Genomic DNA, 24659 nt, shown 5'->3' with positions numbered 1-24659 from the left:
CCTCCGGACGCGGTCTTGTGAAGACCACCGTCGGCCAGACCGTAAACCTGCAGCGAGGTCAGGGGTGGACTTACGCAGGAACGGGCGTCTTACCTTAACCGGTTGGACCGCGAGGACGGAAAACCTCTATAAAAAACCCCCAATCCCAAGCTATTGGACAACGCGGCGAGGGGATGAATGGCTGGTGGGGAACCAGTCCCAAGCGTTGACCCCCGACGGGGCACATGTCGCACCTCGGAGGGTTACTCTTAGACCTTCCCCGGCTACAGGGGGCACTGGCCGGGGACGACCACCCAATCCCCCATACTCGTGGGATCTATATGGAACCATTTAAAAACCCAAACAACTTTGAGAAGGAGGTCGAAGAAGGGAGGAAGACTCGGTCTACTTAGTAGACTGAGTCTAGCTGACGATTTGGTGGCGAGGTCGCCTCGGGTGGTGCTCGAGCGCATCGCCTCGCCCCAGGAGAAGGAGAAGGAGCTGTCATGCCACTCACGTGACAGCTCTTCGGGAAGGTCCGATCGAAAGCGTCCCAGGCGGGATGCTTCGGAGGACAGAATGTCTGTGGGGGCGTACGCCGCTTCGGACTGTGAGAGCGAGGTGTCCATAGCCTCTTCGACAAGTCCCGCGGTTGCGTCACCCACGGGCGACATGTCGGCCTTCACAGGCAGCGAGAGGAGTATCGGCGGCTCGCCGTGGAGTCGGTGCAGCCGTCCGATGTCCTTAAAGCTAAGGAGGACGAAGAACGACTGAAGAGGGATGAAAGGGCGGCGGTCCGGGACCTGCTGAATTCTGGACTCCAGCCGCTCGACCCCTCTTCAGCAAAGGCCAAAATTGAGGGCAGCCTGATGGCGATCTTGGAGGTGGCGCGCACCTCCAAGAACATAAAGGGCTGCCTCATAAAACGGCTGAAGGATGCGGTGGAAGACATCCAGGGCGGAGTTCGTGCCCTGACAGGTCCCACCGCAGAAAAACTGATGGCGGAGAACGCTCGCCTAAGTAGGGAAGTTGAGGAGCTCGGGGACCAAATGAAGTCTGTCCAGAGGCAGACAGCCCCGGCAGCCCTCGACTTTGAGGCGATGCAGCGCGCCATCATGGTGTCCGTAGGGACCATGATGGACGCCAAACTGGCGGGGGTCACGAGTCGACTCCCGCCAGAGCCGATTTTACGTCCGCCTCTAGCGGCGGACAGAAGACGCGCGGAGGTGGAGGCGGCGGGCCGTGTTCCCAAACCCACCTATAATCAGGTGCTGAAGGCAGCCCCGGCCCCAAAGCCGGCGCCGAAGACAGCACCTAGGTCGGCGCCGACACCGGTGCCGAAGCCGGCGCCGAGACTGGCGCCGCAGCCGACCCCAACGCCAGATCCAAAACCGGCGAAGGGGAAGGCTAAGACGGTCGCGCAACCGGCGCCGGCTCTGGTACCGGCGCCAGAAGAGGCACTGATTGCGAGCACTTCAGAGACTGTGGTTGACGGATGGACCACAGTCTCGAAGAAGAAAAAAGGGCCGAAGCCGAAGGCGCCGGAGCGCCCCAAGGCACAGCCTGGAAAGAAGGGGAAAGCCCCTCCTCAAAAGAAGAAGGAGGGGCCGAAGCCGAAGGCTGTTTCTGGCAAGCAATGTCGGTCAGGAGGCGGCTGACGAGATGGCGAAAAAACTAGAGGCCATCTACGGCGGTGACGTCCGGGTCACTAGACCCGTCAGGTGTGCGGAGCTCCGGGTGTCAAACCTGGATGACTCCGTCACCAGGGAGGAGATCCTAGACGTCGCCGCGCGGCAAAGCTAGTGCGCGCCTGACCGACTGAAGGTGGGGGACCTGAGGCCCAGCTCCGGTCAAAAGTTCAGTGCAGTACTGAAATGCCCTTTGGAGGCGGTACCGAGGCTTGTAACCACCAGGACACAGAAGTTCTTGGTGGGATGAAGCTCGGCGCGGGTCGTGCAAATGGAAGCGCGACCCATGAAGTGCTACCGCTGCCTAGCACTAGGCCACACAAGGCCGGTGTGCATGTGCCCTGCGGACCGCAGCGGTTTATGTTACCGCTGCGCGATGCCCGGGCACAAGGCGGCGGAGTGCAGAGCGCCCGCCAAATGGGCAGCCGGGGATGTGCTCCCCCGGCCCTTATCAGGAAATAAATGGCCGCATTGGGGAAAGTGCCCAATGCGGCCACATCGCAGGCTCAACCCTGTGAGGAGGAACGGATGGACGACCAGTAAGGTCAACGTCCGTCCACACTTCCTCCTCCAGGGGAACCTGAACCACTGCGCCGGCGCACAGGATCTTTTCCTACAGTCGCTGGCGCAGTGGAGCATTGATATTGGAGTGGCGGCGGAGCCATACTATGTTGCCCCTCGCCCCAATTGGGCGGGGGACCTCGACGGCTCCGTCGCCGTTATAAGCGCCTTGGGCGCGGACTCCCGGCCCCTGCATATTATCCGCAGGGGCTCGGGATATGTCGCAGTGAAGTGGGGGCCGTACGCAGTAGTGGGGGTCTACTTCTCGCCGAACAGGGGTCTAGCTGAGTTCGAGTCGTTTATGGCCGAGCTCGAGGCCCTTGTTCGGACGCTTTCGCCTCGCCCGGTAATCGTGCTCGGTGACCTCAACGCTAAGAGCACGGCGTGGGGGGAACCGGCAACCGACCGGCGCGGGGAACTTTTGGAGGAGTGGGCCCTTGGATTGGACCTTGCCCTGCTGAATAGGGGTAGGGTCCACACCTGCGTACGGCAGAATGGAGGGTCCATCGTCGACGTATCGTTCTGCGCTCCGTCTATTGCGGAGCGCGTTCGCGATTGGCGCGTCGAGGAGGTAGAGACGCTATCGGACCATCGATATATACAGTTCAGCGTTTCCACTCCAGGGGGACCCGGGATCCGGCGCTTTACAGCGGACTCGGGAAGCCCACGATGGGCCCTACAAAGGATGGACAGAGAGCTGCTGATCGAGGCGGCCATTGTGGCTGACTGGTCCACGCCGGCGGTCTCAGGCCGCTCAATCGACGACGAGGCAGAGCGTTTCCGTCGCACTATAACTTTAGTGTGCGACACCGCAATGCCTCGCGTCCGCAGGCGGCCGAACCGCCGGTCAGTTTACTGGTGGTCGCCCGAGATCGCAGCTCTCCGAGAGGCGTGCTTGGGGGCAAAGCGGGCCCACACCCGCTACCGCTCCAGGCACGCCCGAAGACCGGACAGGAACGAGACGAGGGAGGCCTCGCTGTATGAGGCCTACCGTACGACGAGGAGCAATCTCCGCCTGGCCATACTACAGGCCAAGGAAGGAGCAAGGCAGGAGATGCTGGAGGACCTCAACAGGGATCCGTGGGGGCGCCCGTACCTCATGGCGCGGAACAAGCTCCGCGCCGCCGGGCCCCCGATCACGGAGACCATGGAGGCCCAGCTGCTCCACGTCGTCGTCTCGTCCTTGTTTCCAACCCGGACAGACGTCATCCCTCCAGTGGTTGGTCGCGCCTCAGGCGCCGGAGCCACTGGAGGCCATCTCGGAGGGGGAACTGGAGGCGTCCATCGCTCGCCTTCGCCCTAAGAAGACCGCCCCGGGCCCCGACGGAGTGCCGGCGCGCGCACTCGCGCTGGCACTGGGGCCCCTCGAAAGTCGATTCCGGGGTCTGCTCAACTCCTGTTTGGAGGAGAGCAGATTCCCGGGCGTATGGAAGACTGGGCGGCTCGTCCTTCTACGTAAGGAAGGACGACCGGCAGACTCGGCGTCGGGATATAGACCGATTGTCCTGCTGGACGAGGCGGGCAAGCTCTTTGAGCGCGTCATCGCTGCCCGCATCGTCCGGCATTTGGAGAGGACAAGGCCGAGTTTGTCGGATTGCCAATACGGCTTCAGGGCGAGGCGGTCCACGTTGTACGTCTTGAAAGTTGTTCAAGAGTTCGCCACGGATGCGGTGGCACGAGGGGGCGTGGCGGTAGCGGTTTCGCTAGATATCGCCAACGCCTTCAATTCGCTGCCGCATCAATGCATAGAGTCGGCGCTCCGATTCCACGGGGTGCCACTCTATTTGCAGCACATCGTGGCGGACTACCTCTCGGGAACGAGTGTGTCGTTCGCGGGGCCAAGCGGCCCGCAGAGGTGGGAGACGGAGCGCGGTGTTCCACAGGGGTCTGTGTTGGGGCCCCTCTTGTAGAACATCGGCTATGATTGGACGCTTCGGGGCGCTCTCCTGCCTTGCACGCGGGTCGTCTGCTACGCGGACGACACCCTGGTCTTGGCGCGGGGTTCCGACCCCGCGGAATGCATCCGGCGTGCGACCTGCGGCACGCAACTTGTCGTGGGTCACATCCGGATGCTTGGATTGGACGTGGCTCTGGGGAAGACCGAAGCGCTTTTGCTGCACGGCCCCCGGAGCCCACTCACTACCGGACATGACGCGTGCCTGACAGTGGAAGGTGTCCGTATCCCACTGTCAGGCCACATGAAGTACCTCGGCCTGGTCCTCAACGGGAGGCTCAACTACCGAGAGCACTTCCGAAGGCTGGCGCCCAGACTCCGGGCTGCCGCAGCTGCTCTCGGGAGGCTGCTGCCGAACGTCGGGGGCCACGACATTAGGTGTCGCAGTTTGTACGGGGGGGTCATCAGGTCGATGGCCCTCTACGGCGCACCCATATGGGCCAAGAAGTTGTTGCCCGACAGTCGGGCGGTCCTGCTTGGTGCGCAGCGAGCTGTCGCTAACAGGATCGTCCGAGCGTACCGAACTCTCGGGCACGAAGCCGCGACTGCCTTGGCGGGGACTCCGCCTTGGGATTTGGAAGCGAAGGTGCTTGTGGACATTTACACCCGCATCACCGAGCTCCAGTCCCGGGGCATCGAAGCCTCGCCGAGGCAGAAAGAAGTATGGAAAGGTCAGGCCCGCCTCGTCACCTTCAGGAATTGGGAGCTCCGTCTCTCAAGACCGACGGCGGGGCGGGCGATTTGCGAGGCGATCCGGCCCATATTGCAACCATGGGCGGAGAGGCGGTACGGTGTCTTGACCTACCGCCTCACCCAAGTTTTGACTGGGCACGGGGCGTTTGCCCATTACTTGTGCCGCGTCGTCAGGAGGTAGGAGTCGACTACGTGCCATGAGTGCCAGATATCAGTTCCAGTCTTGGAATGGATATCTGCTTAACCGGAGCCACCTTTGTCTTTGCGGTTATGAGGTGCGAGTGTACTTGTGAAGTAGCACTAACAACGCGACAATACACCACAGCCGCATAAGCTGTATTGGACGCATCGCTAAAGCCATGGAGTTCCATCGTTATATCTTCTTTGCCTTTGCTCATGCATCTAGGAAGATGAAAATCCACCAGTTTCTCCAATTCTGATCTGTAATATCTCCATTCTTTTAACAGATTTGGTGGAAGTTCGTCATCCCAGCCTATACCACTAATCCATAGCTTTTGTATGAAAACCTTCGAGGTGATAATGCACGGCGCTATCCAACCTAACGGATCATAAAGCCGTGATATTTCAGATATGACCGTTCTTTTTGTTTCAGTTGCAGCAGGAGGTGACATCTTCACAGAATAATCAAATTCATCCGTGTTCCGGATCCAGGTAAGTCCCAATATCTTAGTTACTTTATCAGTTTTAATTTCCAGGTCTCTACCAGAACTTTCCTTTAACGTTTCCAATAAGGACATTCTATTGCTTGTCCACTTTTGCAATTGAAACCCTCCTTTCTCTAATAAACTATTCATTTCACTATAAATTATTTTTACTTCTGTTTCAGATTCGCATCCGGTCATCAGATCGTCCATGTAGAAGTCGGACTTCACCCTTTCAACAGCCAATGGATACGTACTACCTTCATCGCATGCTACCTGGTGCAATGACTTGACAGCTAAGTAAGGGGCGCTTGACGTGCCAAATGTGACAGTCAGCACTCGGAAGTCCTCTATCTCTTCGTCCGGATCCTCTCTCCATACAATTCTTTGGAAATCTGCATCCGATCGAGCTACTTTGATTTGGCGATACATTTTTACTATGTCTGCTGCCAAACAGATCGGATGTTGTCGCCATCTCATGACAATGTGTCTTAAATCTGCCTGAAGAGTGGGTCCTATCATTAAGGTGTCATTTAGGGAAACTCCGTTTGTCCCCTTACATGACGCATCATAAACCACTCTTACTTTAGTGGTCAGTTTATCCTTTCTAACCACTGCGTGATGGGGCAAATAAACCGCATCACCTTTATTTCTTTCAGGTTCGTCGAGGATTTTCTCCATGTGGCCCAGCAATAAATACTCGTTTATTACCTCAGTATACTGTTGTTTTAATTCTTTATCCCTAGCCAACTTCCTTTCTAAACCAAGCAATCGTTTTACAGCTATATTTTTAGAATGACCGTATTTACAAGGTGAATTTTCTGAACGAAAAGGTAATTTTACGACATAACGCCCATTTTCGTCTCTTTCCGTTGATTTTGCGTAAACTCTTCGCATGCCTGTTCTTCAGGCGTAAAAAGCCTTTTCGTCACAGCAGGTTCAGAATCTAGTTCTCATAAACGTTTTAACATTTCATTCTCTTCAATTTGAGTGTGCATCGCGCTTACTGTATTATGAGAGCTTAGAAACTTATTTGCCTTACTAACATGCCCTGACACAATCCAACCTAAATGTGTGTCTTGTGCGACCGGAGAACCCGCTGGACTCTTGATCAGACCTTCCCTTAATATACGACAGTATGTTTCAGCTCCTAATAAAATGTCGATTTTCGTAGGGCAGTTGAACTTTGGGTCTGCTAAACGTATACTCTGAATTTCTGGCCAATTCTCAAGTTCAAAATCTGTATCTGGCATAACCGAGGTCAGTGAGCTTAGTACATGCGCAGTAACATTTACAGTAAAAGAGGGATCATGCAACGATTGTATATTGACATTCACCATGTATTTGGAAACGACGTTGCCATTACCACCTCCTATACCTGCAATAGTAGTCTTTGAAACTACTCTTTTTAAGCGAAGCAATTGCGCTGCTGCCTCAGTTATGAAGGATGCTTGTGATCCTTGATCTAACAAAGCTCTCAAAATTTGAGAGGACCCATTTTTTGATTCGGCCTTAACTAAGGCCGTGGCTAACAAGACTTGACCCTGCGCTCGTCCATTCATAAAATGAGTTGCTATATTTGCACTAACATCATGTACTGGCTCTGAAGTACGTTCCGGTGTAGTGACAGGTTCCATTGACGTAGAAGCTCCGCTGGCTCCAACAGGGTTCTTAGGATGTAATAACGTATGGTGCCTCCGCTGACATATACGGCATTTTGATAGAACACGACAAAATATGGAAGTATGATTACTCCCCAAACAATTAAAGCAGACACCCAGGGACTGTGAAACAGCACGACGACCGTCAATATCGAGTTGACTAAACTTCTTACAATTGCTGAGCCTGTGGCTCTCAGAACAACGTGGACATAATATATTAGTAGTACCATGCATTACTTTAGTGTGAGATGTAGAATTGGTATCAGGTTTTGACTTATGTTTAGGCTCAACGCATTCTAGGGCACGAAAACGCGTTTCTAAAAACTCGCTAAACTGTTTAAAGGAGGGCAGATCGTCGGATGACTTGCTAACATGCAGTTCCCACTGCTTCCTTGATTCTACGTCCAACTTTAAACTTGCTACATAAACTACAATCACGTCCCACGAGCTAACATCGATTCCAATATTGGTAAGCTCGTGCAAACAATCGCTTGTAACATCAAGCAAATCTTTAAGTGCCTTCGATGACTCGCTTCCAATATTACGTTGGCCAAATAGTCTGTTTAAAATACATGTGGACATAAATTTCTTATTATTAAACCTATGTTCTAACATTTCCCAGCATTTTTTATAGTTAAGATCCGTTATTGGAACATGTTTTATAAGCTGTTCTGCCTCACCTGATAGTTGAGTTTTTAAGTAGTGGAGCCGTTGCACGTCATCAAGTCTTTTATTATTGTGGACTAATGATAGGAACAAATCTCGAAACGACGACCACTCTGTGTATTTTCCACTAAAAGTAGGTAAAACTATTTTTGGTAGTCTGACAACACTATCAGATGAAGCATCGCAAACTTCTTTATTGGAACTGTGAACCTTTAATTGAGACATAGCATTTTTTAATTCAACTTTGTACATTAAATAAGTTTCATAAACTTTTTCATAAATGTCTTCCTGAAAGAATTCATATAACTCTTCACCTTCACATTCGCCTACTCACCTTCGTATTTTGCCGTAAAATTCTTAAATTGAATCTCTAACATCTCTAGACGTGCAGTTGCATAAGTATAATTAATCCGGTCTTTCGGCGACTTTTTAAAGTTTATCCAGCCTTTCTCAATCTGTCCTTTGACATCCTTCAACTTTCTACATTCTCTTTCCATGTTATATTCTACAAGTTTTCCAAGTGTCAACCGTTTGAATTTTTTTAAGTCCAGTGACTGATAAATTCACTAAGTCCCAAAAAGTGCGGAATTTTTCTAAGTCCGGTGAAGTGTATTTTTCTAAGTCCCAACAAGTGTTGAATTTTTCTAAGTGTTTGAGACTTGTAAAATCGATGCAAAATCGGGTATAGATTCGATGTCTCGTCGTTTTTATCAAAACTATTCTAAGTCCCTGACTGATGCGCACTGTATTTTACTAAGTTCGTGCAATCATCTAAATCCCTAGTTATTAACACTGAAATGTACTCACAGTTTTTTGTCCACTTATGCACTTCACTACTCACGATATCCAGCCGATTTTCAAAGTCCACCTCAGCACAAATCCGGAACTCACAATTATTCACTGACTATTAGCGCCACCTTGTATCAAGTAGCGTAACTACACTTGTCACCTGTGTTCTTCCCAAAAACGCCGTTCGGCTCGATGGACCATGTACAATGTCGGTACAAGGTGCCTTGATGAAGCCAGGGTTATACAAATGAATCGTCGTACTCCAGAGCGAGACAATTTATTGTTATGAAGTCGAACTATATAACGCTTGCCGCGTAACGAAACCATTGCGCGATGTAATTCGATCCCAACGCCATCTATCGAGCATGCAGGTACTATTTTATACAAAATATTGATTTTGGTTATGGAATGGCGTTGGAATCGATTACATCTTTATTATTAATATTTCTACATTGAACAATATATATCTTAAAACTTAACAAGAGTAGAAGGGACCTAAACTGTTAATTTAAGTACAATAAACACAAATAAGGTAAGGTAAACGTATCTCTGCACCATCCGCCAGCAAACACAACATTATAATAGACAAGACTCAGTTAAAGCAGAGGACGGAGAGCGGGAAAACTCACATTTTACATCATAATAATTGTCCTAAAAAAAAAGAGATAAAATAAAAATAAAATACGAACAATGTGGGGAAATAAAATTTACCAACAAAACGTTTGAACGTCGAAAACGAAACAAAACGTCAGAAACGTCAAAATAACGTATCGTTGATAAATGTCAAAATGAAATAAATATTAAAAAGTGAAGAAGAAGGTACTAAAAAAAAGCGTTCACAATAAAGTGGGTTCTTGTAATATAAATATAAAGCGGGTAACTTGCAATATCTCTCCCCCATGACAGTCCAAAGAACAACAACAAAGAAAAAATAAAACAAACCGGTTAAGAAAGCTGAACAAAAGAAACACTGCCGCATTTCCAACATCGCCTCCCGGGATAGCAGATGAGCCAGCCTTCGGATGTTTGGCAATAAGGGCGTCCAGTTCCTCCATGGTGACCACCTTCTTCCGGCTCCCCTCGGCGACCATGACCACCACTGTGCCGTCTTGAGTCCAGCAAGCACGCATCCCAAAGCGAAGGCGTGCTTTAGCGAAGACCAACTGTCTGGGCCGCGTAAGGAACTCCTTGATGGCAATTGAAGACCCTCGCAGCTTGGTTTTTGCCTTCCAAACTGCAGACCTGTCAGCAGCACTGGAGGACACTAAGATTGGTGATGGACTTCTCCACGGGTCCCAATTCTATAACAGGCTCCAATAGTCGAAGAAGAGACCTCTGACAGCCCCATCTTCCAATGGAGGATATTCACAACAGTAGTGTTATCCTGCTGCTCGGACTCGGCTACTCCAAGAAAAAGGAGCGTTTTCCTTCGATGCCGGGTCTTGATAACGTCTACAGAGCGGGCGCACTCACTAATTTGCTGACGCAGCAAGCCCAGCATGCTAAACATTAGCTCACGGAAGGTCCTGAATTCCTCAGCAACCCTTGCCACTGTGTCCTTCACCGAGCTTGTGTGAAGTTGATCCTCAGGTTGAGCCATCCTCTTGCAGAAGGTCTCCTCCAACTTGTTTTGGGCGATTTGGATCTCGTTGAACTGGGACATTCTTCAGATGTGTGTAGATGCAGTGTCAAAAATCAGGTTTGAGGTTATGAGATGCTGGCAGGTGGCGTGCTAGTGAACTAGTCTTCATGTGAAGTGACTCCAACAATAGTGGTGAATATTAGCAAAGTGAGGACCACAGAACTATTAACAGAATGCCATAAAATACTCTATTTTTAATCTAAATATACTGTTTAAAACTTTGAGTATGTGTACTTTAGTACACCTATAGCCAAAAAAGCAATTTCCCAATATTCTAAATGCGAAAGCATCTCTGTCTGTCTGGCTCGCTTTCACGCCAAAACTACAGAACCGATTGCAATAAAATTTGGTACATAGATTGTTTAGAGCTTGAGGAATAACATAGGCTACTTTTCAACTGGAAAAAGGCTTGTACCTAAGTAAGGTAAAGGAGTAAGAACAGAAAGTTTCTGGCCTACCCGCATTGGATTAATCAAAGATATCAAACTTGACATTGAATATCTTGACTTTTATCGACATACCCGGAATTATAAGTGTTAGTATATTTCATTTATAAACAAAGTTATAGCCTTTTAAAGTTAGAAAAATCGACAGAAAATTCGTAACGGATAAGATCGAGACGTGATTATTTTTTTTACTAAAGAGGGGAAGACGCCGGCCGAAATCAAACAACGATTGGATGGCGTATACGGACAATCCTCCCAATATATTCCACCATAAAAGAATGGGCGAAAGTTTCGTTAGTACTACGCTTCCTTCCTACATCAATTGCGAGATGCTTTAAAAAAAGTGAGGCTATCAAGCGATTATTATTTATTTTCAAAATTGTCCGACACAATCCGACTTGCGTGGAAAAAGTTTAACACGGAATAAGAGATGAAGCCCGCGGTTTTAGCAGATTTTGAAGATAAAACTTCAGACTATTTTTTTAAAGGAATTGAAATGTCAATAAAGCCATGCGAAAAGTGTATTGAACTTAAGGGAAACTATATTGAAAAAAAATAAAAATTGTTTGAGATTTATCCTTCATTTTATAGTTCAGGCCGGAAACTTTTGGACCTTACTACGTAAAAGGGCGTAATAGTTCGATATGTAGTGGATTCTAGCGAGTAATGAACAAAAATTGTAACCATAGCAACTGTCAGAATGCTGTTGTTATTGTATTGCTTGTTGTATTACATTTCGAAGTTACAACTAAAATAATTTGTGACGCAGATTATAATCTATAGTAATAATTTCGATCAAAACTTTATATAAATAACAAAACATTTTGAGTTGACAAATATATTCGCAAAATTCAGATTATGGTTTAATTTCGTTAAATTCCAATGGTACTGATAAATAAACCGCTGTCGCCATCTTTACTGTTGACTTTTCGCAACAATATAGTTCAAATGTCATTTAATTTCGCAAAGTAATTTATTTGTCTTAAATAATTCGGTTGATGTATACGAATTCTTTTTGTATTTGCAGCGTGCCGTCGCTTTGATAACTGTAGTAGCATTTGAAGTTGTATTGACAGGTCTGCTGTAGGTCATGAAAACATGTATGTTCTATTCATTGATTAAAACAAGGTGTAGACTAGGTATTCGTCAACTTCATTCATAAATAGAAATATATCTTCTCATAAACGATTGATATTACAAATAGATGGAATGTTTTCTTCTGGCTCTTTTGGGTTTTAGTAATTTTTCGTTACTAAATTGAAAGCGGTGTCGTGGATACCTAGGTGCGGTTATGTGGCGAAACTTTGGAGAGGACTATATTATATCTTGCGGTTGATGGCGATAGGTTTGTTTGATTGAGTTTGGCTCAAACTCACAACATTGTTTGTTAAAAGTAATGAAATATGTGCACAAGGGTAGTCTGAATTTAAGGGGTGTAATGGGGGGTCAAGGCTACATTTTATCTCGGCATTCCCATGGAAACTGGGACCATCGAACACACTGAAGTCCACGCGGACGTAGTCGCGGGCAACAGCTAGTTGATTCATAAAGTACGAACATCGGTTCATCCAGGGAGTACCTCAGATTTCGGTTATTATTTGCGATCTACCTGCATATTCTAATAATATACAGTTAATATCTTCATAAATTTAAGCATTTAAACTTACGTAACTAATTCTAATTTTTATACGTATTTTTTATACTAAACTTTTATAACATTAATGTTTTTGTTTATGTGTCGGGCTTTGTCGTGCTATATTTTCATCACGATAATAAAGTTTGAACCTTTATCTAACCGAAACAGAAATAAAATTGTCCCCAACACATTTTTTTTTTTATTTTTTTTTAGTTATAATGATGCGCAATACTAAAATGTACTCTTTTTTCCTAGATACTCCCGAAAACGTGAAAATTGTCACCCGATTGGAACTGTATGATATCCTAAAGGAAAGAAAGTGGACGAACAGCTGACTTTATTAGAAAACAGACTTGCTCAGCTAACGTCATGCCCAACAGAGTATACGAATGTTTTGTCCCGTGCTTTGAGGCATTTTAAGACAAGTTTTAAGCAGAAATGGACAGCATACGGATGAACGAATTTCGAAAAATAATGATGAATGGCTTAAAACGTCAATAAAGCTTCCTTTTTGGGCGTCACACAAGCCCGGTCGCGGTAGCCCAGTTAAACCATTCCAGAATTAAGTTGTAGTGCCCACTTAACCTAATAATTTTTCAAATTTGTCAAAATTAGTAATAGTAAAATTAATATTTGGCGAATGTTATGTGTCGATTAAATAAAATAAATTGTAAAATCATATACATATAATAATATAAAATAAGTAACTTATTAACTAACCAAACATAAACATATTAAGCGCATTGCATTATATAGAATCATTTTTATTTACATATTTTCAAAATTTTGTATCAATAAAATATCAGACAAACAGATCTTATGTATTAGTAGTAGTTTCTTATCAGTTGCGCGGTCGCAGATATGACGCGGCCTATTGTTTAAGAACTGGTCGGCCCGGCGCACTTGCCCGCGGGTGCGAGCGAGATCCCGCGCTCATGTAACGGCCGTCAGGTGCGAGCGAGAGAACACGATTGCGCGATGCGCACGCGCATCTCGCAGCACACCAGTTAGCCTACCGCTACCGCTTCGAATACTTCCGTATGCTTACTAGCTACGCCGTGCTTACGCTAAACGAATTTTCCTATTTTTTGTTGTCTTTTAACACTATCTGCTTTGCCTTCTGTTTGTTCTAATATACTTCTACCACTCCTTCTCTTCATGTGGAACTCTTTTGTGTTGTGAACTGAACTGTGTTACGTAATAAACTGATCCTTCAAACTTCGACTACATTCTTTACCATCATCCATCCTCACACACAACAACCTACATTGGTGACCCCGCTGGAGCACGAGGATGACAGAGCGAAAATCAACGACATCACAAGATGGCGGCGAAAAAGCAGCGGACCTATTTCGTGTGGGTGTACGGATCCCGCCGTTCTATCCCGAGAAGCCGGCGCTATGGTTTGCGCAGATGGAGGCGCAATTCGTGCTGTCCAATATAAAGAGCGATGAGACCAAATTCTTCTACATAACGGGCAACTTAGATCCGCAGTACGCAGCTGAGGTGGAAGACATCATCTCATACCCTCCACCCACGGAAAAATATGAGAAGTTGAAAGGCGAGCTCATCAAAAGGCTTTCGGCTTCGCGTGAGAAGAAAGTAAAGCAACTTCTCATGCACGAAGAACTAGGCGACCGGAAGCCATCCCAGTTTTACCGACACCTTCTTAACTTGGCCGGCCCTGGAGTCCCGGAAGAGTTCTTGCGCACCATCTGGACGAGTCGCCTTCCCAGCAGCATGCAGGCGCTCGTCGCTTCGCAGTCCAAGACCGACCTGGCAGAGTTAGCAGAGTTCGCCGACAGGATCCATGATATTGTGGGTATCCAGGTAGCATCAAATTCTGCCATTACAACACCGACTTCACCAGGTCATGCAGGTAACCTAGTTAACCCTGAGATAGCAGCACTTACCAAGCAAGTAGAAATGCTTGCTAATAAAGTGGACAGATTGTCACGAGCTAGAGACCACTCGAGTAGTCGTACGCGTTACCGACATCGATCCGGTTCGAACCGGTCTGACGCTAGCTATAAACGTTTCCCACTGTGCTGGTACCACCAAAAGTTTGGGGAACGGGCGAGGAAGTGCGTTAAGCCGTGCGATTTTAAGGCGGGAAACGAGCGGGGCAATCTGTAATGGCGACCACTGATTGTCCAAGCACAGGTCGCTTATTTGTCACCGACCAGGTATCTAAAGCTCAATTTTTGGTCGACACCGGCAGTGACCTATGTGTTTACCCCCGATCGGCACTCTCAGGACGACGCGTTATAAGTACTGATTATGAATTATGTGCAGCAAACGGAACGCCTATAAAAACATACGGCTTCATTAACCTAGTTTTAAACCTCGGGTTGCGCCGTGACTTTGCCTGGCGATTTATTGTGGCCGATGTAACAAAGGCGATAATAGGCGTCGATTTTTTATCTTTTTATAGTTTGGTGGTCGATTGCAGAAACCAACGCCTCATTGATAACTGCACTACGCTTTCGACCCCGGCTTCGCCTGCTCGTCGTTCGGATGACATTTCTTCGGTGAGGGTGAGTCTTGGTAATTCCGCATTTCACAACATACTACGGGAATTCCCCGACATCACCCGCCCACCTGGTATACACCGCACTCCCAAACATAACACCGTACACCACATTCGCACTACACCTGGGCCACCTGTATCCTGTTCACCGCGTCGGTTGGCCCCTGACAAGTTAAAAATTGCGAAGGGGGAGTTTGAGTCCATGTTGCGGTCTGGTACTTGTCGCCAATCCGAATCACCTTGGTCGTCACCTCTTCACCTTGCGCCCAAGAAGAACGATGGCTGGCGCCCCTGTGGCGACTATAGGATGCTGAACGCCCGGACCATTCCAGATCAGTACCCCATACGACACATCCAGGACTTCGCCCACAACCTGTCTGGCTGTACCGTCTTCTCCCAAATCGACCTAGTGAAGGCGTATAACCAAATTCCCGTTCATCCAGAGGACATCCCGAAGACCGCTATCACGACGCCGTTCGGACTGTTCGAATTTCCGTACATGACGTTCGGACTTCGAAATGCCGGGCAGACGTTCCAGCGCTTCGTGGATGAAGTACTCAGGGGTTTGGATTTTACGTATGCCTATTTAGATGATTTCCTGGTATTCTCGAAAGACCAGAAGACGCACGAGCAGCACCTACGCCAACTCTTTACTAGGCTCCAGGAGTACGGTATGGTCATCAATAGTTCGAAGTGTATCTTCGGTGTACCGGAGGTCACTTTCCTGGGTTACCATATTTCAGCCAAAGGAACAAAACCTTTGAAGTCCAAGGTCGAAGCTATCCTAAATTTCCCCGTTCCGAAAACGGTAAAAGAAGTACGTCGATTTCTTGGGATGCTCAATTTTTACCGTAGGTTTATTCCCGGGGCAGCTAATTTTCAAGCTCCTTTAAACGCTCTATTAGCCGGCTCGGTTAAAGGCTCACACCCAGTGAATTTTTCACCCCAGGAACTCGACGCATTTCAGCACTGTAAGGACAGTCTGGCTCAAGCCGCACTGTTAGCACATCCTGATTGCAGCGCTAAGCTGGCGTTGGTCACGGATGCGTCAGACAAGGCAATCGGCGCTGTCCTCCAGCAACTTCGAGATGAGTCTTGGGAGCCTCTCGCTTTCTTTTCACGAAAGTTGAGTCCAGCACAGGCTAAGTACTCCCCCTACGATCGTGAGTTGCTAGCCATTTACGAGAGTATTAAGTACTTTCGGCATATGTTAGAGGCTCGTAACTTCGTGGTATATACCGACCACAAGCCCTTGATTTTCGCCTTCCACTCTCGCAAAAACAACTGTTCTCCCCGGCAATTTCGTCATCTAGATTTTATATCCCAATTCACTTCAGATATAAGGCATATCTCCGGGAAGGACAATGTGGTGGCGGACACACTCTCGCGCATAGAGGAGATTACTCAACCTGTGAACGCTGAAACAATCGCTTTGGCTCAGCTCGAGGACAGCGAACTCAAATCCCTGCTAGACAGTGAAACATCATTGCACCTAAAACAGGTGAAAATCCCAGGTTCGCAGTCCCAGCTCTATTGTGACGTGAGTACCTGCGTCCCAAGACCATATGTTCCCAAGGAGTTGCGCAAGTCTGTGTTCGCGAGCTTACACTCCTTGAGCCACCCAGGTACCAAAGCAACTGCTAAGCTAGTCGCTGAACGCTATGTTTGGCCTGGCGTCAACAAGGACTGTCGCGAGTGGGTGCGTTCTTGTCTTGCGTGTCAACGCTCAAAAATTACACGACACGTCTTCGCACCAGTAGGCACATTCAAATTGCCACCCTCAAGGTTCACCTTCATTCACATCGACCTTGTGGGGCCTCTGCCACTATGTCAAGGTTTCCGTTATCTCCTCACCGCCGTTGATCGTTTCACACGATGGCCTGAGGCAATACCGATCGCTGACATAACGGCAGAAACAGTGGCAAAGGCCTTACTAAGTGGCTGGATTTCGCGATTTGGTTGCCCTTCAGACATAGTGACTGACAGGGGGCGGCAATTTGAATCGGCACTATTTAGACAATTGTCTATAATTGCTGGTTTCCAACATCGTCGCACCACAGCCTACCATCCAGCCTGCAATGGACTGGTGGAGAGATTCCACCGTCAACTAAAAGCTGCTATTACGTGCCACGCAAATGAAAGTTGGGTGGAATCTCTTCCACTCGTTTTATTGGGGATCCGCAGCGCCTATAAAGAGGACGTTGAAGCTTCAGCGGCCGAACTCTTGTACGGCCAACCACTTCGTCTTCCAGGCGAGTTTTTTGATCCTCAGAAAGATGAGACTGTTGACATGACAGATTACTTGTCAAGACTTAAAAGTTTCGCTAGGAATCTGCAACCATCAGCAGCGGCACGTCACAATCGCACATTTAAAACCTTTATATACAAAGACTTAGCATCATCCTCTCATGTTTTCCTTCGAGACTGCACTGCTGGTGGTTGTTTGAAACCGGCTTACTCTGGTCCTCACAAGGTCATTGAAAGGGGGGACAAAGTCTTCAAAATACTTGTCAACGGTAAACAGGTTACAGTATCGATAGACCGCATCAAGCCGGCCTTCATACTAAGTGACCCAGACACCATATCTCGCTTGACACTTGACACTGACACTAACACTCATCACCACACCCCAAGTGCGGATAACCAGACTTTACCTTCTGCTGACGACAGTGTCATCAGAGCGACGCGATCAGGTCGGCAAGTGAAATTTCCCGACTATTATCGCCCTTGACGGGCTCTGGAGGGGGGTGATGTAGTGCCCACTTAACCTAATAATTTTTCAAATTTGTCAAAATTAGTAATAGTAAAATTAATATTTGGCGAATGTTATGTGTCGATTAAATAAAATAAATTGTTAAAATCATATACATATAATAATATAAAATAAGTAACTTATTAACTAACCAAACATAAACATATTAAGCGCATTGCATTATATAGAATCATTTTTATTTACATATTTTCAAAATTTTGTATCAATAAAATATCAGACAAACAGATCTTATGTATTAGTAGTAGTTTCTTATCAGTTGCGCGGTCGCAGATATGACGCGGCCTATTGTTTAAGAACTGGTCGGCCCGGCGCACTTGCCCGCGGGTGCGAGCGAGATCCCGCGCTCATGTAACGGCCGTCAGGTGCGAGCGAGAGAACACGATTGCGCGATGCGCACGCGCATCTCGCAGCACACCAGTTAGCCTACCGCTACCGCTTCGAATACTTCCGTATGCTTACTAGCTACGCCGTGCTTACGCTAAACGAATTTTCCTATTTTTTGTTGTCTTTAACACTATCTGCTTTGCCTTCTGTTTGTTCTAATATACTTCTACCACTCCTTCTCTTCATGTGGAACTCTTTTGTGTTGTGAACTGAACTGTGTTACGTAATAAACTGATCCTTCAAACTTCGACTACATTCTTTACCATCATCCATCCTCACACACAACAACCTACAAAGTGATAGGAGCAAGCGCCGGAGAACTGAGGAATTGCGGGCTGTTCAAGAGTTAACTTTCGCGGCGGGTGTAAGTCAGGGCACTTCAGGAAATGTAGATACTTCAAAGATGATTAAAGAAATAACCTCAAACCCAACAAAAGCCAAGAAGATCAGGAAGATAGTTTAGTCAAAAAAAGAGTAGGTGAAGATGAAGTATACACCCCGGGAAGCGTTATCATTATTTGTAGAAGGTAACTGTACAAGAAGCCAGTGGAATTTATTACAAGGCGGCCGCAAAGACATCTAACTATCACAGAGACCAGTTTAAATGTAGAACTTCAAGCTTTGCTAGATCATACATCTTTACGCCTCATCCAGTATTTTAAAGAAGTCTTAGATACGTTAAGTGACAATGAAAAGCGACACCTACTTTTAATATCAAAATGGGGATGCGGTGGGTCACATCAAACTTCATTTAAACAAAAATTTGAAAATTTCTCAGATGACGATTCTAATATATTTGTAAGCTCGACTGTTCCGGTAAGATTAGTTATTTGTATTGATGGTGAAACAACCAAAACCTTTTGGCAAAACCCAGCTTCTTCTTCGGTGAGATTTTGTAGACCTATCAGAGCTCAATTTGTACATGAAACGAAAGAAGTCACTAAGATAGAAATAAAATACATCGAAAATCAAGCCAAAGATCTGAAAGAAACTAAAGACAGTGAAACATTAGTGCAAATCAGTCACAATATTTTGCTGACAATGGTTGACGGAAAGGTCTGCAACTCTGCAACGGATACTGCATCAACTATGCGATGTTACATATGTGGTCAGACCTCAAAGGATTTCAATAAATTAAAAAAAAGTGCGATAAAAAAAGAAACTTTATAGTTTGGGCTCTCAGTACTTCATGCCAGAATACGCTTTAAATTACCAATTAAAAAGTGGCAAGCCCGAACACCAAACGACAAAAATAATAAAATAATATTTAAAATGAAACGACTCTTACGGATTTTATCGCGGTTTAATTTTTGGTTTTAGTTCCCGACGTTTCGACACCTTTGCAGGTATCATGATCACGGGCAGACTGAGATGGTGTTCGTCTTGACATAAGATGTTGCTCATTCTACCTTCATATTTTTAATTAATTATTTATGGTCCGACCTACGCAGTATGAGCTCACTGTGTCGTGATGTCTTGCAGCGCTGCTCTTGGGTTTAGCCTTGAGTTTTTGTATTATTGGGTCCCAAGTAGGTGATATCTTCCAGCCATCTTCTTTATTGAAATTAGGGTGTTTTTCAATCTCAATAGCCTCGCGAAACATCCTTGGTAGGAATTTGGATTCTTTAGCGAGGATCTATGGTTGATCAAATCTAATATAATGGCTGGAGCCTTCAGCATGTTCGGCGACTGCAGACTTCGTTGAGCGGCGGTGTTTGACGTCAGCGATGTGTTCTTTTACGCGGGTCCCTATGCTTCGCTTAGTTTGACCGATATAAGAGAGGCCGCAGTCACAATCTAGTTTGTATACTCCTGCATCTTGTAGAGGTATGTGACACTTGACAGATGGTAAGGACTGGCTAATCTTCTTGGGCGGCTTGAAGTATGTTTTAATTGAAGCTCGCTTCAGGATGTAACCAATCTTGTCAGTGACTCCTCGGACGTATGGTAGTACAGCAGGCAAACTATCAACTGTGGCTGGCATCACTCGGTTTCTATGACGGGGCCGTGGAACTTGGAGCTTGTTGTCTCGCAGTACTTGCTTGACGTGTTGAAGCTCAGCGGCAAGGTGTCTGTCATCACAGAGTCCGTGTGCTCTCTGAAACAAAGATTTTCCCACGGTAGCTAACTGTTTTGGGTGGTGGTGAGATTCACCGTTTAAGTACCTATCTGTATGGGTCTTTTTGCGATATACGGTGTGACTTATGGTCTGATCAGGATTCCGTTTAACTAATATGTCTAGGAAGGCAAGAGATTTGTTATCCTCCAACTCCATAGTGAATTGAATGTTGTTATTTATGGAGTTGAGATGTTTTAAAAATGCATTTACTTGATTAGATGGTAAAATTGCGAAAGTGTCATCTACGTACCGTTTATAAAACCTGGGAGTGAAAGGAGCTGTTTTTAAGGCTGTCTCCTCGAAGTCTTCCATGAATATATCGGCGACTACAGGGGATACAGGCGAGCCCATCGCTACACTATCTACTTGTACATAGAGATGATTGTTCCACAGCAGGTAGCCAGATGTGAGGAGTGTTCTAGGAGTTCTGCATATGCTAGAGGTAAATTGTTCTCTGCTAGCTTCTTGGAGACAATTTCAATGCAATCCTTAACTGGTAGGCAGGTAAACAAGGATTGTACATCGAAACTTACCATTACTTCATTGTCATGAAGATGTAGATTTTTAATCTCATTGACAAAGTGGTATGAATCCTTCACAAACGCTGTCGTGTTGCCTCTGAGTGGTGAGAGTGTTTTCGCGACGTGTTGAGCCAATCTGTAGGTTGGTGTGTCGATTTAGCTTACAATAGGACGAAGTGGGGCGTTTGGTTTGTGTATCTTAGGCAACCCATACAGTTTAGGTGGTTTCGCGCATATAGGTATTAAGTATGTAGCATCTAGACTTAATGCTTCGGAGTGTTTCTTAACCAAGGCGGTGGTGGTTGTTAACACCTTCTTGGTAGGATCAGTTTTCACTGCTTTATATGTACTTGAGTCCGACAATAGATCTTCTATTTTTGCATTGTAATCTGATGTATCCATGATAACCGTAGCGTTTCCCTTATCTGCACGGAGTATAGTTACATCTTTTCTGTTCTTGAGGGTCTTTAAAGCGAGATGTTCGGCTTTAGGGAGGTTTGGTTTGGGCACTACACTTCGACGTAAAACAGATGATATATCTTGGCGTGTCGCCTCCAAATCTTCCTTCCTCACTTTATTGTTGAACAGGCAAGTCTCAACATTGCAAATAATGTCCTCGTACGGAGGCCGCAGTCACAATCTAGTTTGTTTCAATGTCTAACATTCGCGTAAACCTAAGAAACCAGTAATATTTAAAACATAATTAAAGAAACAAAAGAGAAAATACAGAAAAGTTTTAGATTTGAAATGGATCTACTTGTTGATTTTCCTAAAGCTGGATATGGAAACAGTAATGATGGGAACACGTCCAGAAGAATTTTCCAAAATGTAGAATGTTCTTCTCCCATCACCGGGATCAACAGGGAAATACTTAATAGATTTAACGTAATTCTTGAGGTAATATCAAGTGGTCATGAGATAGATCACCAAAAATTTGATGATTACGCACAAGACACTGCCAAACTGTACGTAGAATTGTACAGCTGGCATCCAATGTCGCCTACGGTCCACAAAATCCTGATGCACGGAGCGCAGGTGATAGAAATATTTGACCCCAAATATTTTTGACCGGTTTTTTGCCTCAAATAGTGCGACGTGAAAGTACAGCACAACTAAGAGTTGTACGTATATTGGACGAAACATCGCGTATGATTGGTGATCGATGGGAGGTTGGCTTACCGTTTGTTACAGACGAATTTACTATGCCGGACAGTTATAATTACGCACGGTCATGATTACAGGGTTTGTTAAAAAAAATCCAGGCAAACAGTGAATATGCAGAAAGATACAAGAAGATGGACAATCTCTTTCACTACGGCTACGCTCGTGAATTGGATATTAATGAAATGTCAGCGAGTCACGTATGGTATTTGTCACATTTTTTAGTGCAAAATCCAAATAAACCTGATAAACTAAGTTTAGTGTTTGACGGTGCAGGTAAGGTGAAAGGCGTGAGTCTTAATGATTATCTACTCACAGGCCCTGATCTATATAGTTCATTACTCGGGATAATATTACGATTTCGCGAGCACAAATTTGTTTTAATTGGAGATATTAAAGATATATTCCTACAAATAAAGATTCGTTCTGAAGATCAAAATGTATTGCGTTTTTTGTGGCAAGAAAATGTAGACAAGCCGTTAAAAACGTGTGTTATGCAAAGTCTTATTTTTGGTACGACCTGTTCCCCCTTTATTGCACAATACATACTCAATAAAAATGCTCTAAAATTTCAAGATTTTAATCCTGAAGCAGTTGATGTTATTATAAATAATCATTATATGGACGACTGTTTACATTCTTGCGACACGGAACTTAAAGCGATAAAATTAATTCGTGACACAACAAATATTCATAAAAACATGGGTTCGAGATAACACGTTGGTCGAGTAACAGTAAAAATTTACTGAAAGCAATCGCGCCTGATGCGCTCCCACCTACTGCATTAGAATTTAAACTCGGTGCTACGAACACAACTGAGCGCACTCTCGGATTGATGTGGCATCCTAGCAGTGACTCGTTTCGTTTTAAAATCTCGCTCGATCGTATACCGCAAAGCATTTTAAATGGTTCTGAACCACCTACAAAGGCAAAGATGCTGAGTATTATCATGTCAGTATATGATTTGCATGGCTATTTGTCTCCGTTTGTTATAAAGGGTAAAATTATATTTCAGAATGTTCACCGAAGCGGAGTTGAATGGAACTGCCGCATCCAAAGTGACGAACATACTCAGTGGATAAACTAGTTGAGCGACTTGCAACAACTAACGTCGCTGAGTATTCCACGATGATACGTCAATGACGGCGAGTGGACACATTGCTATTCGGGCACTCAATGGTTGTTGAATACTTCCGATAGTAAGTGTGACAAAGATAAACAGATGCATATATTTTCCGACGCTTCTACATATTGAAGCGTACGCAGCTGTTATCTACTAGCGCCTTGTGCGTTCGACCGGTTGCGTTTTAATAAGTTTTGTTGCCAGTAAAAGCAGAGTGAGTCCTCTACGCCCCATATCCATCCCCCGGTTGGAACACTTGGAACTACAGGAGGCACTCCTAGCCGCTAGACTTGCCAGTACTGTACAAAGAGAACACAAAGACTTGAAGCCGACCAAACGCATATTTAGGTGTGATTCAAGTACAGTACTGCAATGGATTCGTAGCGACCCTCGTAACTATAGACCCTATGTAGCTCACCGTTTAGGTGAAATAGAGGAATTGATCATGTGAGTGGCGCCATGTACCGTCAGGACAGAATAGGACCGGACTAAGGCAGCTTCCTCGAGTAGTTCCCTGTCGATGCGCTTGAGCGCCCATCGGAGGCCGTCTTTGATCGGGGTTGTTGGGTGGCGGCCGTTCGCGGTCTGGGCGGAGACGTCGAACCGGATATAACGATGGTCCGATAACGTCTCCACCTCCACGGCGACACGCCAGTCGCGGACTCGGCCGGCGACAGAGGGGCTTGCGAACGAGACGTCCACAATCGACCCGCCCCGCTGCCGCACGCACGTGTATTCCGAACCCCGATTCAGGACGACCAGACCGGTCGTCACCGCCCACTCTTCCAACACCTCGCCCCGAGAGTCAGTGACCGGAGATCCCCACGCCGATGACTTGGCGTTGAGATCCCCGAGCACCAGAACGGGACGAGGGTTGTAGCGGTTCACGACGGCGCCCAACTCGACAAGGAAACCCTCGAAGTCGGCGAGACTCTTGTTGGGGGAGAAATACGCCCCCACAACGGCGATGCCGTCCGAAACTGCGGCAACCCAGCCGCGGCCCCTGGACGGGTCGATCAGTGTTCAGGCGTAAACGCCTGTTCTAAATGAATAGCAAAAGTTGTGAAACATGTAACTATTGAAAATTGCATAGGCGTTTCGGCGCGTATTAGTAATATTCAATGTCATTGTTCACTTGCCTGACAACCATTGTCCGTGTAACTTCTAATTATTATATTAAACCTAATTTCGCTAATTTTCGGAGTATTTTACTTTGATTGGCACCATTACATCCTCTAAAGTTGTAACATGGTGGCCCATGAGGGGAACTTTAAAAATCGCGACTATTTAATGTAAAATCTACGAAATAACGACTTGGATTGGAACATCGCGACAACGCGTGCGCGGCAATAACCTCAAGATTTGAAGCCTGCTGTGGAAGATCGAAAGTCCGCAGAGTCCAGCGTGTGGGGAATAGCTGTCTGGACAATTGAAGAAGTCAGCCTCCGAGCCAGTGGTGCCACTAAAGCATTACCTCGTGTGGAGCGTCACCGTGTCGTGCCAAAGTTGAGTGTCCATCCTTTGTCTATCCTTCCTATTACCTACCTATTTGAATATTGACTATTGCATTCTATTTGTGTGAATCAAGGTATATTCGAGTAAATTAAGTATTAAAATTTTCTAAATATTCCGTTTATTGCGAAATTATACCTATTTTTTTTTTCATGTACC

General features: G+C 46.3%; 3 protein-coding genes and 1 pseudogene across 3 annotated transcripts; 2 read left to right on the top strand and 2 right to left on the bottom strand.

Moving 5' to 3' along the window:
- The first annotated feature begins 224 nt into the window (after positions 1 to 224).
- LOC113506019 (angiomotin-like) lies at positions 225 to 1637 on the top strand. The gene is made up of 3 exons (XM_026888880.1): positions 225 to 241; positions 357 to 515; positions 611 to 1637. The coding sequence occupies exons 1-3, from the start codon at positions 225 to 227 to the stop codon at positions 1635 to 1637; spliced, it is 1203 nt and encodes a 400-aa protein (XP_026744681.1).
- Positions 1638 to 5063: 3426 nt separating this feature from the next.
- On the bottom strand, positions 5064 to 6971 carry LOC113506018. The gene has a single exon (XM_026888879.1). The coding sequence runs from the start codon at positions 6432 to 6434 to the stop codon at positions 5064 to 5066; it is 1371 nt and encodes a 456-aa protein (XP_026744680.1). The 5' UTR covers positions 6435 to 6971.
- Positions 6972 to 13670: 6699 nt separating this feature from the next.
- LOC113506017 lies at positions 13671 to 14513 on the top strand. The gene has a single exon (XM_026888878.1). It carries the CDS (start codon positions 13671 to 13673, stop codon positions 14511 to 14513), a length of 843 nt encoding a protein of 280 aa, XP_026744679.1.
- A 5004-nt stretch (positions 14514 to 19517) lies between these two features.
- LOC113506016 lies at positions 19518 to 24138 on the bottom strand (annotated as a pseudogene).
- Between the last annotated feature and the right edge of the window lie 521 nt (positions 24139 to 24659).

Source organism: Trichoplusia ni, chromosome 28, assembly GCF_003590095.1.
Source record: "Trichoplusia ni isolate ovarian cell line Hi5 chromosome 28, tn1, whole genome shotgun sequence".
In the NCBI taxonomy this organism is placed as follows: Eukaryota; Metazoa; Arthropoda; class Insecta; order Lepidoptera; family Noctuidae; genus Trichoplusia; species Trichoplusia ni.
Note: the sequence above shows the minus strand (reverse complement) of the source record. Positions and strands in the feature narration are given on the sequence as shown.